This window comes from Salvia splendens, chromosome 22 (genome assembly GCF_004379255.2).
Source record: "Salvia splendens isolate huo1 chromosome 22, SspV2, whole genome shotgun sequence".
Lineage (NCBI taxonomy): Eukaryota > Viridiplantae > Streptophyta > Magnoliopsida > Lamiales > Lamiaceae > Salvia > Salvia splendens.
This window is the reverse complement of record NC_056053.1, coordinates 1311974-1327117: the sequence shown is the minus strand read 5'-3', so window position 1 is coordinate 1327117 and position 15144 is coordinate 1311974. Positions and strand designations below refer to the sequence as shown.

The 15144-nt window shown below is 37.2% G+C and overlaps 3 protein-coding genes across 5 annotated transcripts; 1 reads left to right on the top strand and 2 right to left on the bottom strand.

Moving 5' to 3' along the window:
* Window positions 1-256: 256 nt before the first annotated feature.
* Window positions 257-4045, bottom strand: LOC121786176 (methyl-CpG-binding domain-containing protein 2-like). Of its 3 annotated transcripts, none has more exons than XM_042184742.1 (5): window positions 3851-4045; window positions 2182-2842; window positions 1533-1586; window positions 1264-1427; window positions 257-722 (listed from the first exon to the last, which is right to left on the bottom strand). In XM_042184742.1, exons 2-5 carry the CDS (start codon window positions 2808-2810, stop codon window positions 523-525), a joined length of 1047 nt encoding a protein of 348 aa, XP_042040676.1. In that variant the 5' UTR covers window positions 2811-2842; window positions 3851-4045; the 3' UTR covers window positions 257-522. The 3 variants fall into 3 exon arrangements, with proteins under 3 accessions (XP_042040676.1, XP_042040674.1, XP_042040673.1); XM_042184740.1 differs by having other exon boundaries at window positions 2182-2838; XM_042184739.1 differs by lacking the exon at window positions 3851-4045 and adding an exon at window positions 3354-3423.
* Window positions 4046-7640: 3595 nt separating this feature from the next.
* Window positions 7641-8306, bottom strand: LOC121786050 (mitochondrial import receptor subunit TOM7-1-like). The gene has a single exon (XM_042184565.1). It carries the CDS (start codon window positions 8186-8188, stop codon window positions 7952-7954), a length of 237 nt encoding a protein of 78 aa, XP_042040499.1. The 5' UTR covers window positions 8189-8306; the 3' UTR covers window positions 7641-7951.
* A 3963-nt stretch (window positions 8307-12269) lies between these two features.
* Window positions 12270-14216, top strand: LOC121786111. The gene has a single exon (XM_042184646.1). It carries the CDS (start codon window positions 12279-12281, stop codon window positions 14145-14147), a length of 1869 nt encoding a protein of 622 aa, XP_042040580.1. The 5' UTR covers window positions 12270-12278; the 3' UTR covers window positions 14148-14216.
* The last annotated feature ends 928 nt before the right edge of the window (window positions 14217-15144 follow it).

The following is a 15144-nucleotide window of genomic DNA, read 5'->3' as shown; positions in this document are numbered from 1 at the left end:
TTTGTAGTGTGTTCGGTTCATGATATTCAACCTCACAACTCAATCCTAGATGGATAATCATGTGATAATTAGTCATAGCTAACCCCCTATGACTAAAATAATCTTACAACTCAATCCTAAATTAAATCTTGGTATTATTTTATCTTGCAAATCGAACACCAAATAATACTGCTTCGAAGATGGAAACAAGAATTACGAGCCATAAATACATATAGCTCAAGTCGATCTTTTTTTCTTTTCTAAACCAACGAATGAATAAAGTTTATAATACGAAAAACGGAACTACCACAATTTAGTAAATGTTCAATAAAGAAGCCCCCATGGGCCAACATTCTATAATCTCTACCCTCACAATGATACAACATTTTTATGAAAATTTTATCTTTCTTTGTTGATACAACCTACATCCGACCAGCGATGTACAAAATTGCCAAGGGTCGGAAATATTCTGTAAACCAGATGCCTCTTCCCGGGAACCACTAAAACTTGCATACCTTAGCACTTCATCACGAGCGAGTCCGTTCAAAGCTGTTTGGGATCTTCCACATTGAAAGATGTCGGGCTACGGAATAAATCACCATTCACACTCTTTTTGGATTGTGTTTTTTGCTTCTTTGCTGTTTGAGTTTTCGGCTTCAGATCAGGTGACTCTGGATAGTCAGCCGATGGGCGTGGTTTAGTGAGCTGGAAGTCTGTGTGTGCATACCATGGCATGGGCAGATCTGCAGCATAAACAGAATGGTATCAGTGTATAGACATTGTCACAACCAAAGGGATGATGGTTTCTTAACCAAGTTATAGTCAAGTGCACTAGCAGGAAGAATAATGATGAATAGGGATCTTGGTCCAAAACCATACCTTTGTGAGTAAAAAATATTTGCACGGTTCTCAGACTGCTCGAAGCAAATAAATTTAATTCACAGTCGCTTGCCATGCACAAGTGTCCTCAGCACTTGAACAGAAGTGCCATAAAGTTTATGCAAGTTCAAGATTGTCGAACAACAAGAAACTATAGACTCATTTGTTCAAGTGACACTTGTTATTACTGAATTCATTTTAATAAAACCTCCAACATATAAGTATGCTTTTAGGACAAAGACGGCTATCAGAATACGAGACTGATTCAGAACTGACAAAGATTGTCTATGATAACCCCAAAAAGTCTCCACCCCAAACAGAGAAAAAATGAGATAACTAAAGGATCCTGATTCCAATGTTCTGAACTATGAGTACGTATAAGTTAAAAGTAAAGTTTAAAGTTACCTTCTGAAGGATAAGGAAATCTTGACATCCCAAGATCTCCAGCATCACTTGTAGGCTTAGAACGCTTCCGGAGATAGTTTTCATGCAAAGGTCTAGGGGTCTGAAAGGAAAATTGTGACAAGCTAACACCTTGCTCTTTGTACACCGGGTTCTCTTCAAGGTACCTTGACATTTAGCACATCATAAAAGCAGAAAATGAAATGTGAGGAAAGTGTCAATGACTCCAGTGATGGCACAACAAAGCCATTGAGACCTCAGAAATACCATACCTCTGAATTTCCACCATTGAACGAAATCTCTTGCCTGATGGTGAAACATAATACCTGCAAAGATTCATAGAGGTAAAACCAGATAGGTATCAATTGTTTACTACTATAATCATGAACACCACATCAACTACTATTGATCAAAACAAATTATGTAGCAAGCATATGTAAATCAAGCTTCACAGCTTCACTTTGTTCAAGAATCATTATGATTTCACCTTATGTCCTCTTTCAAAATTCTAGGCAAATTAAAATACTGTAAGGGCATGTTTTATACAACCTTATACGTGAAGAGATTAGATTCTATGACATAAAAGAATCACCAGGAGTCCCGAATTGTTCCTGTGAGGATCATTAACACTAGAATCACACAATGATATTCCACTCAGGGCAGTTTCAATTATGTTTAAGCAATAAGCACAGAATCGTTGGCATCTGGTTCAGCTAAATAACACAAACTTTCAGTTTTAAGATGGTATTTTAATTAAAAGAAGGCAAGTACTTTCTCACTTCTTTCAAAAGGATCCAAACTCTTTGACCACTTGCACGTATATTTTACTTTCAACAGAGCTCCAAAGAACTTAAATCAAGCTAATAAGGGTTGGCAACCAAAGAAATTAAAAATGAATAGACTGTGAACTAGAATACATACACATCTGCAAACTTGCTGCTTCCTTCACCTCTGAATCTGAGAAGCCGATCCCAACCATCAGGGGTTCGAGCAATACTAGGTTTATCAATTGCCCAAAGCCTACTCTTATCCTGCACTAGATCGGGTGGATCTTCACATGATATGTCAGGTCGCCATTCCCTAGCTACTTCACAGACGAAAGGCAGTTTCATAATAGACTCTCGTATTTCTTCATACTTCTCCTTTGTCGGAATGAACCTCCATTGGAAGCAGTTGGAGCATTGAACAGTGAAAGCTCCCACAGATAGAGTTCTCTGATGTTGTCTATGAGAGGATATAGGTCGAGCATTAATCGGACCTGGGAACTCAGCTTCACCAGATCCATTAGTACTAGGGTTATAAAGCACCAATTGGTACTGAGAAATATCAGATGGGTTTTCTTCATCTTTCCTGGTTTGATTTTCTAACCCTCCCGCAGAACTAAAATCAACTGGATCTTGAGAATTGGCTGCCAGACTGCCTGGATGACAACTATTTAGGGCTCTGGACTTCTCACCCACATCACTCAGGTGATCATCAGTTGCCAAAGAGTTGTTCGAAGGTTTATCACTTTTCAACTTGATTGTAACTTTTAATGAATGTGGCTCCATTACTCTTCTCCTTGAGCTTCTCTCTTCACTGCCTGATCACCAACAATACAATCATTAAATGATATCACATGTATGTAGAGATAGGTTTATAAGAGCATTCAAAAATCACGATCATTTAATCTACTAGAAGTTGAATACATGGAATCTTTTTTCGCAGAACCATCTCCAAAAACTACTGGTGCAGAAAGAACACATTTCACAGAACCATTCACCTAATTTATCGATAACACCAAAGTTTGTTAAAAATATGCACCATAGCATGCCATAAATCATCAACTTTGTTTATTCCAAACTCTTGTACCAGAGTTTTCCATCAAATGGATAATCATGATACACGAACAAATATTTTTTATTTTATTTTTCAACATCAGAGACGACAACCTTTTTTGCATTTCGAAAAATCAAATGCAAGCATACATCTTTCAACCAGCAAGCAGCAAGACCTTGTTCTTTAATAAGCATAATCTTATCATAATACAGCAAGGTCAAAACAGCACAAAAACAAAATGGCAAGATAACCACAAGTAGCAGATGAGGACTCACTAGGATTCCAGAATTCAACAACACAGAAAAATGCAAATCGAAATCTGTGGAACATATATCATTTTCCTCAAAACTCACTAGAAAACCTTGGAACACTAAATATAAAGCTAAATAAAATAAGAATTCAATGTGAAATAATTTTTTCTTTCATCACACAACAACAAAGAAAGAATTTTGGAGTACAAGTTACATATTCTCGAAACATATCCATCTCCACACGCCGTCACAACTCACAAGCTAAATAAAAGAATAATTACATGTCAAATCATTTTTCTTTCTATTTAAGAATTAAAAACAATTCAGAAAAACAAGATCCGCGATCAATCAATTTACATGTAAACACAAACATCTTGAGCTGAGTTCACGAAAAATCCAGACATTAAGCAAAACAGAGAAACACGAGTTAGGGCGATAAGTCGTTAGAATTTCGCACATCTAGCCAATTACAAAAGCAATTGCATAGATAAACTGAAGTGAAAGAGAGGTGTATGAATTACACTGAGGGGAATTGGCGAGATCTGAACCGATTATGTGCAGAAAAGCAACGATTTCTCCATGATTCCAATGCAATTCGCTGCGGGAGTGAAGCTTCTGCAGAGGTTTTCTCCTCCTCGAGAGGTGAGTGTGAGAGAGGAGAAAATGGGGAAGAGAGAGAGAAAGAGACAGAGAGAGATAGAGAGACAGAGAGAGAGATCAATACGTTTTATAACAGATTTGTATTTCGAGGCAAAAATATTACTCCTTTTAATTTTACAAAACCAACAAAACTATCTGAAATTACTAAATTAGAAATGGAGAGGCCAAAGGAGTAAAGAAAATCATCCTAATAATATGGCTAAATCTCTTTTGATGGTAAAATCAAACTATGAATTATGTTACTTGATATCCAAAATCTTAATAAACTATGGAAAGACTTCATCAAAATTTTAGTATCTTCTAAATACCATTAGAGTAACATGAGCAATGTGGTTTGAATTACGAGAGTCACCGGAATTTCGTTAGGGCTGTAGGGACTGAGAACGACGATCAAGATTATCTAACCACGATTGAGAATAGATAGAATGTGCGGCAAAGCGGAAGTTTATTCGAATTTTTAAGATGCGTGTTCGGTTTACAATTCGAGATATATAGTTAGGTTCGTTAATTTGCGCCACGTCACTCGCCTAATGAACTTCTAACAACTTTGGCTCAACGACTAACGAACATTTAAATGCTCCCGCCTCAACGGCCGCGCGCTCCGTATTGTTGGCTTCTCGATCGCCATGCATGCATGCCCATGCACCATAATTACGGATCCATGTGGGCCCCCAGAGGTCGACCGGTCCCACTGCCAGTTTGATAGGGCCGAAAAACTCCATTAATGCGGAAATTGTAGGCCGACTCCGTGGTGTGCGAGCTCCTCCCTAAACCTTCTTCGTTTTCCATTTGTCAATGATGACTGCAGCATCGATTCAGCCTTTCAACATCGGCGACGACCTTTATTGTATCTGAACACTGATAGTTTCGTTTTTCTGAATCCCCATTGCGTAAAATGTCCTCCTATGTTGTCAATACATTATTAAATATTTGGCGATTAGGTAATTGACTTAGAAGTTGATGCGACGACATTAAAAGGTTCTTACAATTGCATATGTTTGTTGATAATACGTCCTACCATATTAGTAAGAGTTATGAGTTTTTTTAATAGTAGATAAATAAATAGAAATTTAAACGTCGCCTCACGATGAGCAAGAGTTCTTTTAGTTGTAGATGTTTATTAATAGTACTCCATATCTAATCGCATGAAGGATACCAATCTTGATCATGAATTTCAAAAGTCCTCAATTAACTGTGAATTTCAACATTGAACATTGGCTAGAAAGTTAAATCTAGAATCAAACCCATGTAAAAGTAGAGACCAATTAATGTAATTTGCATCAAAATATGATTTGACTCGTTTTGTTAACGCATCCATAGGCAATATTTAGAAGGCAAAATACATATCAAAATTATATACTCTTCGACCTCCTGATATTCTCCTGATATTCGGTGTTTTAAAAATAGTGAACTATATAAATGGTATTTGATCTTTCACTTTCGCACAATGATATCTGATCTTTATTTTATATTATTTTTGATACATATAAATCACATCATGATATATAGAGTTGAATATTTTTAGTTAGGTGTTTCAACCCTAAATGAGTATAAAATAATTTAACAAAAAATATTCAATTGATTTAATTAATTTAAATAATTAATTTAATTAAGTGTTTTTGTTCTTGATTTATATTATGAATGTAAATAGATGTATGCATAAAACACTAAAAAGAAAGAAGAAAAAGAGAGATAAGAAAAAAAGGAAACATAATTAAGGAGAAAAAAGAGAGAAGAAAGGAAGATAAAATACTAAAAAAAAGAAGAAAATTAAGAAAAAAGAAAGAAGAAAAAGAAGAGATAAAAAAAGAGGAAACATAATTAAGGAGAAAAAAGAAAGAAGAAAGAAAGATATAATACTAAAAAGAAAGAAGAAAATGAAGAAAAAAGAAAGAAGAAGAAACTAAAGCAGAAAAAAAAGAAATAAGAAAGGAAGAAAAAAAAATCTCATATTTGGTATACTATTTAATTGAAATTTCCAAAAAAAACTTTCATAACCAAAATATCACATGTTTGAAACCTGAGATTATTTTTATCACGGGGTACAAAAAACAATATAAAATAAAGATTAAGTATCATTTATGTACAAAAGTGAAAGAAAAAATACCACTTATATAGTTCACTCTTTAAAAAAAATCCTAAAGCGTTATTGTATAATGAACTAATGTTTGCCGAGTGGAACAATAAATATAATACAAATGCCAGTAATTTACATTTAATACATTCATAAGTATATTTCTATAAAAGCCAAATTATCATAAATACCAGGAAATTTAGTCAATATATATTACTCCATAAAAGAGGCAAATTGTCATAAATCATTTAGTCATACATTTAAAAAAAATTATTGATGTACTTTGCAATTTCAAAAATAATTTTTTACATGAAACTACTACTCTTGAGAAAATCAACCAAAAACATAAACATAATTCAATAATGCTATATGATATATTTATATATGTTTGGGACTAAAGAATTAGTGTACAAATCATCACTTTATGACCATACACATATACTAGTAATAAATATTACACTACCAGTTAATTCCTCAATCTAACACATGATGGGAAGACGATTAATCATATGAATTCAACATGATCTGATCTCAAATCCTAAAGCAAATTAGATACATATGACATGTAGAATTGGAAATAAAAATCAAAGAAATAGTATATCATCAACATTTGGCTCTAGATTTCCTTGTATAGAATCAAGGAAACAAGAACTCTAGAATCCAGATGCAAGATATGTATATCATCACTGATTCTTCAGGCAATCTGATGCCCCAAATCTCCAAGAACAAGATTTTTGGTATACTTTGCATCAGATTCTCCAACTATGTGCCAGGAGAGATCAAAAGTATCAATTCAGATATAGCAACAACAGTACAAAACCAGTGTAGCAGTCACTCGAAGAGCTTAAATTTCATGAAAAAATATGACTCCAGAATGTATAAATCAAACACACTTCTCATACTATATCCAAAGAGACCCAAACAAATATTGAGCACATACTATATAGTAAGATAGCAATTCAGATGAAATCTGAACTGCTGATACAAAAGGGGTGGAGTGAACATAGTCACTACATTACTGTCTGTGGACATTAAAACATGTAGACACAACATCAGTGTAGCAGGCAACTGAAGATGTTAGATTTCAAGGAAATCTATTTGACCCAATTATGTGAACTCAAACAAACAAATCATGAAAATTCAGCAATTACATATCCATATAAGAAAACATAAAAAAACAAGTCCCAGAGCCATTAGATCGAAATCAAAACCGTAATCATGTATACTCAAAAATAACATTCCATCAACCTCAAATGCTTCATGTATTATTTTCACAACACATGTGAAAGAGAACATATGAAAAATGAACCATTCCTATGCTGATCCAATCCACATTCAACATTATTATCAGAAAGCATCACTAACTGAAATCAAGATACAATTAGATTACTAACAATCCATCAAGCATTATATCATGAATTATTCTCAAAACAAATGTGAAAGAAAACAAAAGAAAACTCAAGACACCATTTTTATGCTAATCCACATTCAACATTATAACCAGAAAGCAATACTAATTGAAATCAAGATACCATCACATTACAAGTATTCCACCAAGATTTAGATTACAAGGCATCTCCACTCTCAAGTGTATCAATAATTATTCTCAAAACAAATGTGAATGTAAACAAAATAAAATTCAAGACACAATTTTTATGCTAATCAACATTCAGCATTATTATCAGAAATCAACACTATTGAAATCAGAAGCCCAAACAAATTTGATTAACTAACAGCATATAACCATCAATAACACAAATTCGCAAATCTAATAACAAAAGCATATAAACTAGTAGCTAATTGTGAAGTCGGCTGATAGACATAACAGCGAAGAACGGAAACAGCTAGGGAAATCCAACATCAGAATACCCAAATGGCAAAATTGATTTTACACGGGGCTGAGGAGCTGCGAGAGAGATGGCTTGGGGTCCGAATTCATGCCGATGATGATGACCAACGGGATGAAGCCGTAGTGAGTGACGACTTTGGCCTTCTTCATGGCCCAGGTGCTCCACTCCTTGACGAACTTCCCGGCCGCCGCCACGGAACCCTCCTCCTCGTCCGCCGCCGCGGATTTCCTGACGACCTTTCCCTTTCCGGCCTTCAGAGACACCCTCGAAGCCATCTGCGATCGGTGGGATTTAGGGCTCCGGTTTTGATTTGAATCGAAAAGGGGGAATTTGAAGGAGCGGCGATCGGTGATATTTTGGTTTTATACTCTGTTTTCTGATTTGATGATGCAATTATATATGGGATATGGAATGCCCTAGGGTTAAATGTTCGAGAAGATTTCTATATTTGTATAATCACCAATTTGATTATTATCGAAAATATAAATTTAATCTTAAGGAAACGGTTAGAATTTTAAATTTATATTTAAAATATTAATACTATATGCAATGGAGTAATTATGATTGATTTTTTTTTTGTTATTTTTAGAGTTCATGTTATAAAGATGCGGCCGTTAGATCGTAGAGCACCTACAACCGTGCTCTTGCCAACGAGCACGGTTGTGGACCCGACGCCACTATTTCTGCCCGCTCTTAGGCAAGAGCACACACCCACATGTGTGCTCTTCCGCAAGGACGAGCACAAGGGTCCCACCATTCTATTATTCAATTTAAATAAAAACATTTCCATAATATTAAAATTCATTAAAAAAACAAAATAATATTACAAATTACAAATAAAATAAAAAATACATAATTAAAATCCTAAAAAATAAAAAAATACATAATTAAAATCCTAAAAATTAAAAATTACATAATTAAAATACTAAAAATTAAAAATTACATAATTAAAGCTAAAAATATCTCCGTGGAAGACTATTCATCCGGCGGCACTACCTCCAATTGTTTTTGGAGGCCCAATCTCATGGCCTCGTGCGATCGAAGTTGCGAGGGGGTCATAGTTGACCTATCGGCCATATTGAGTTGGGCCAAAATCCCCCACAACGAGTTGGTGGGGGGTGGAGGTGGCGCATAGGGCACGAGAACGGGAGCGGGTTCGGGAGCATCGCCGGATGGAGTCGAGGCGCGACGGCGGTTGGCCGCCGCCTTCTTCCTTCCTTGCGGTCGGGGTTGGGAACCGCTGGGGCCGGCGTCGGGGCTACCCAAATTAGCTCCGGCGAGTTGGCTAATCACGTCTTCGGAGCCGACGTCGTATAGGGATACCGACCTTGACAGTTTGGAGGAGCCGCTAGATGAGGATGTTACGCCTCCCCTATACTTCGGATGCGACCGCGTCTCCTGCCAAATGTTGAGGTACTTGAACGCCTTGTAGTTCATGGATTGGTAGGTGTTCATCGCGGCAGAGATGACGTCGACCTCGCTCCGACCGCTCCCCGCCGACCGCTCTTCCTGGAGGTAATACCCTTGGAAACTGCTAATTTCTTCATTGGCTCGGTAGATGGCGTTGCGCACCATACTCTCGTTGCGCTCGATTGTTCCCTCCGGTCGGTTTTCATTGTATCGGCGACAGATGCGCCACCAAAAGTGATCGTCGGATTGGTTCGTGCCAACCTCCGGATCTTCGGAGATTGACAAATACGCCTTGATCAATTGCTCCATCTCCGCCGGCGAGTACGGTGTGCAGACACCGCAAGTAGGAGGGGTCGGAGTTTGGGAGAGGGCGGTCGACCTCGCTCTAGGCTCGGGTGTCCACCCGTATCGCCCTTCGGGGGCATCTTGGTCGTCGATTAGGTATGGCCGGTTGCCACCCAAAACGCCCGAACTTTGGGTTTGAGGAGGGGCCGAATATTCTGTTTTCGGACTAGGAAACGGTTGTGAACCGAACCAATCGTGGTTCCAACCGTGGGAGCCCGGAGGGTGATCGCCTTGGCCGGACATTTATTGCATCACTCCTCTTAATTCATTGTTTACGCGATATCAAGTTCTTACACTCTTGCATTGCTTTCTATATCTTCCTAATACGCCTTTACCTCTATTATAACAATTTAATTAATTTAAAAATATAGTAGCAGCCAATTTGAAAAATTAAAATAAATAAATTAATTTGTGGAAAATTAAATGAATATGAGAATGTGTCTTACCACAACGGTGGTGTGGCGTCTCCCGAACAATGCGCACCATCCGTTGCCCCAACAATGCGGAGGTAGCACACCGCACTTCTTCCTTGTGGCGCGACACTCTCTCCCCACCTCATTAAGGATTCCTATAATGGCTTTGTAATTTGTTATACATATTATTCTTTATTAAACAATAACAATAATTAATTTTAGTTTGATAATATTAATAATTTATTTTTTGATTAATCAAAAAGACTCAAATCGATAGAAGACGAGCAAAGGTTCGAGACAACCGGTGAAAAGTTGTACCTCAAACAGCCTAAACCACAAAGGCCGTGCTTACTTTGCTGACGGGCCTATGTTAGTCCTCTTAAAACACAAAGTTGGGCATGGGTTATACTAGTGGGCTTGGTTAATGGATGTGCTATAAGTATTAAATGATGGCCCAAGCCCATTTAACATTGTCGAGATAGGAGTTTACTGTCGTCACCGATGGAGTGAATTTTATAATTAAATTCTAAAAATGGCTCTAGAAAAAATAAAAAAATAGTAAGTGGTAAAAACTTAGATAATAAAAAAATACTACGTGGTAAAAACTAAGATAAAAAAGCCATGGATCATATAATAATTTTTCTCAATTCCAATATCAATTTTTACTCTGCCGTTTTTCTCACATCCAATAGACCAATACCAATTTTTACACTGCCGTTACCTTAAATAACATTTTACACAACATTATATATGTCAAATTTGTATTTATATTAAGAAATAACAAAAGAAACGTGAAGTGTTTTTTTGTAACTTGACAATTCATAAATATTTATGAAGTCATGATAACGAACTTACTTGTAGTAATCAATGCCTAAATGGTAAAAGCATTGGTATCTTGTAGTAGTAACTATGTATAATTTCTCAAGTGGGTTGACATTTTTAAGTCTTTTGGCCATCTTCAAAATCACAGTTACAGTTGGTATTTATAGAACAACAAAGAGTTATTTTATTATTAATCAGTTTTTGCGAACACAATAAAATAAAAATACTGTATTAGTATAACTTTTTGTTGAAACCTTTACGTTAGTAATTTGTAACAACTTTTATGTACTAATGTACTTATTAGAATGAAAAATGGCAGTATAAAAAAGAAAAAAGAGAAAAATACTAATGTAAAGAGTAATAAAGAAAAATAGTAGTACTAACAATTATAACCATGAATAATTCTATATGACCATTTTCTTGATTTTTGTGAATTTTAAATATATTGTATATTTCGTACTACAATAGAAGCAATGAATATGACGGGTCCCACCTATAATGGCGGTCGTAGTCGATATAATTTTTGTTTAGATCTGTGTGTCACTTATATGTATTTTTTTATATCTATGCAAGATTATTGCCATTTTATACGATAAAAATAGAAACTCATCAAATTACTACTACTCCATGAAATATCAAAATGTAGTTATAACAAGCAGTTGGTCCCGTTACTAAGTTAATTAGTACTAATAAATCATTAATTTTTTAGTTCTTAATAAGGAGGAACTTTTGAAATTTCAAACTATTTAAAAACAAAATGGGAAAATGTTTTTTTTACGTCCTTCATACTTCAGGGGGGAAATAGTTAATCGAAGCACTCTGACGTGATTTATGTATTATAATAATACTAGCTCATAAAATTAATTCGAGTATATTTCACTCCATTTTTTCTATTTTTCATGGCCTGATACAAAGAATATAAAATGTATCATGATGAAAAAAGTGGGAATTCAGTTTAAAATTTGAATAATTATGGATAAATTTTGATTGAAAATATCATTTAATTCATGTTAATTTTGTGAATATTAGAAAACTATGCATTTTTTGGATAAAGATGTTCATTAAATTTGATTTTCGTAATTTCGTTTATCTTTACTAAGAATAGCACAATGATATTACTCAATAGATAAAATATAATTATAGAGAAAAATCATTATGTAAAATCTGTAATTGATCCTAAAATATATTCAAAGCAACGAGGGTTAATTGTTAAATGCATCAATATCTATGTTATAATCATGATAAACCCATAAATTAGTTTGGTGAATAGCAAGTAATAAAAAATTATTGGGTCAAAGAGGGGTATAAATTCGTGCTATTGCGCTTGAGAATATTTAAAATTTTAAAATCCTATCGATTTGTCAAAACCTCAGTCATGGCTGCCGTTCTTCTCATCGGACCACCGGAGATCTATCAACAACCACCCAAATTCGCCTCCGCCTCCACCGCCACCGCCCCTACCACCACGGGCGATGCATTCATCGACCTTATGATCGCGGATTTTAACAAAACAGCAACAATTACATCCCCGTTGAGAGTGGTGACGGAAAACAACTCTCCGACGCTTCTATCGTCGGGAAACCCCTGTTTGGATTTCTTCTTCCACGTCGTCCCTGACACGCCGCCGGAGTCCCTCACCAATCGATTGAAGCTCGCGTGGGATCACGATCCGCTCAAGGCTCTGAAACTCGTCTGCAATCTCCGCGGAGTGAAAGGCACCGGCAAATCCGATAGAGAGAGCTTCTTCACCGCCGCGCTGTGGCTGCACCAGCAACACCCCAAAACACTAGCTGGAAACGCCGCCGCCTTCGCCGATTTCGGCTATTTCAAGGATTTGCTCGAGATCCTCTTCCGTCTCCTCGAAGGAGCCGAGGCGCGAAAATCGGCCAAACAGATTGGAGAGCTCTGGAATTCTCGGATGCGTACGGGGAAGGGGAAGAGGAGAAGAGGCGAGCGGTTGTCAAAATTGATGGAGGCGTTTCACGGCGGGATTAATTCGACGCCTGAAGAGAGGAGGATTGAGAGAGCGAGGAGAGTGGTGGAGAGATTCAATCACGATGCTGATTTCCGATTCCTCCACAATTGCATTTCCGATCTCTTCGCGCAGCGGTTGAGATTGGATATGGAGATGTTGAAATCAGGGGAATTGAACAAAATCAGCCTCGCCGCGAAATGGTGCCCCTCTCTCGATTCGTCGTTCGATAAAATCACGCTGCTGTGTGAAACCATAGCGAAGAAGGTGTTTCCGGTGGCGGAGTTTCCGGAGTATGAAGGCGTGGAGGAGGCATATTACGCGTATCGGGTGAGGGATCGGCTGAGGAAGGAGGTGCTCGTGCCGCTGAAGAAGGCATTGCAGCTGCCGGAGGTTTACATCGGCGCCAACGATTGGGGATCTCTGCCCTACAACAGAGTCGCTTCCGTGGCGATGAAAAACTACAAGACTCATTTCTCCAACCACGATGAAGAAAGGTTTGGCGAGTATCTCGAAAAGGTGAAGTCCGGCAAAGCCACGATTGCAGCTGGCGCATTGCTTCCTCACAAGATAATCGAATCGTTGAATGATGAAGAGGACGGCGAAGTGGCGGAGCTGCAGTGGAGGAGAATGGTGGATGATATGTCGAAAATTGGGAAATTGAGCAATTGCCTTGCAATCAGTGATGTTTCAATGAGTATGGAAGGGATTCCGATGAAGGTATCGGTGGCGCTAGGGATTTTGGTATCGGAATTGAGCGAGGAGCCATGGAAGGGGAAGATCATCACTTTCAGCGAAACACCAGAGCTTCATATAATGGAAGGGGAGAGCTTGAAATCGAAGACTGAGTTTATTGAACGTATGGATTGGGGATTGAACACTGATTTCCAGAAGGTGTTTGATGTGATACTTGAAGTGGCGGTGAAAGGGAAGCTGAAGGCGGAGGAGATGATAAAGAGGTTGTTTGTGTTTAGTGATATGGAATTTGATGAGGCGTCGGCGAATCCTTGGGAGACGGATTATGAGGCGATAGTGAGGAAGTTTAAGGAGAAGGGATACGGAGAATGTGTGCCGGAGATTGTGTTTTGGAATCTGAGGGACTCGAGGGCGACACCGGTGCCAGGGAATCGGGAAGGGGTGGCGCTAGTGAGCGGATACTCGAAGAATTTGATGAAAATATTTCTTGAAGAGGGAGGAATTATGGATCCAGTGAAGGTGATGGATGCAGCAATTGCTGGGAAAAAATATGAGAAACTGGTTGTCTTGGATTGATTTGGTTACATATTTGCATGTAGTAATATTGATTTGTGTTACAGTAGAAAAAATATCATTGTCGCAGCAATTTAGTTTATTAAATCTAGTACTATCTGATATTCTGATTAGTTAATTATCGAACAATTAGAGTTTGAGTCGTACTTTTAAATATTATTTTATAATAAAAATTAAGGGAAAATGCGCCGGTGGAATGTAAGTTCACTACTAAAAATAGTACTCCAAGAAATAAAATGTGATAAAATTGTGGGACGGACATAAATAAAAATATGTGACAAATTTTTAGATACGGAGGAAGTAATTTTTATCTATAAAAACAATAACTTCAATTATTAGAACAATAACTTTTGTACATTAAAAAAAATAGTACTCCTGGAGTATATAATTTGTTTTCAAGAACAATAAGTTTTATTTGAATATAAATTTTATTCATTAGAATGATAAATTTTATCCGAAAAAAACAATAACTTTTATCCACAAGAATGGTAACTTTAATCATTAGAATAATAACTTTTGTACATTAAAATAATAAACTAATTTTTATTTATTAAAATAATACTCCAACTCTTATTCATAGAACAATACTACTGGTGTTATTCAATAGAATAATAATATTTTCTCTAAATATAATACCTTTATTCAAAAATAATGATTACTATAATTTAAAAATAAATGAATTTTGTTTAATAAAAAATGTTTTAGTAATTATGAACATTGTGTGTCTTAGGGTGTCCACTATGGGAGCGGCTCGGCGGTCGCCGAAGAGGGGTGTGGGGCGAGGCGGGAGGCGCGGCGGTCATAGTGGCTGGGGTGGCCGCCGCGCCTGAGGACGGGGGAGGGGGGCGGAAACGGCTTCGCCGCGTGCGGGGCGAGGACGCGGCTGGTGGGGGTGAGGCGCGCCTATAGGCGCGGCGGTCATAGTGACCGCAGCTTCCGGCGCGGCGGTCGACGCGTGCAAAATTTTTTATTTTTTATTTTTCCTTTTTCCTCTATAAAT

What these genes read in the sequence shown, in the direction of transcription:
- LOC121786050 (XM_042184565.1), bottom strand. Translation starts at nt 8,188, where the DNA reads ATGGCTTCGAGGGTGTCTCTGAAGGCCGGAAAGGGAAAGGTCGTCAGG.
- LOC121786176 (XM_042184739.1), bottom strand. Translation starts at nt 3,408, where the DNA reads ATGTTCCACAGATTTCGATTTGCATTTTTCTGTGTTGTTGAATTCTGG. An exon ending in TGTTGAATTCTGGAATCCTA is followed by an intron (nt 2,843 to 3,353) that starts GTGAGTCCTCAT and finishes GTTGGTGATCAG; the next exon opens with GCAGTGAAGAGAGAAGCTCA. An exon ending in AGCAGCAAGTTTGCAGATGT is followed by an intron (nt 1,587 to 2,181) that starts GTATGTATTCTA and finishes GAATCTTTGCAG; the next exon opens with GTATTATGTTTCACCATCAG.
- LOC121786111 (XM_042184646.1), top strand. Translation starts at nt 12,279, where the DNA reads ATGGCTGCCGTTCTTCTCATCGGACCACCGGAGATCTATCAACAACCA.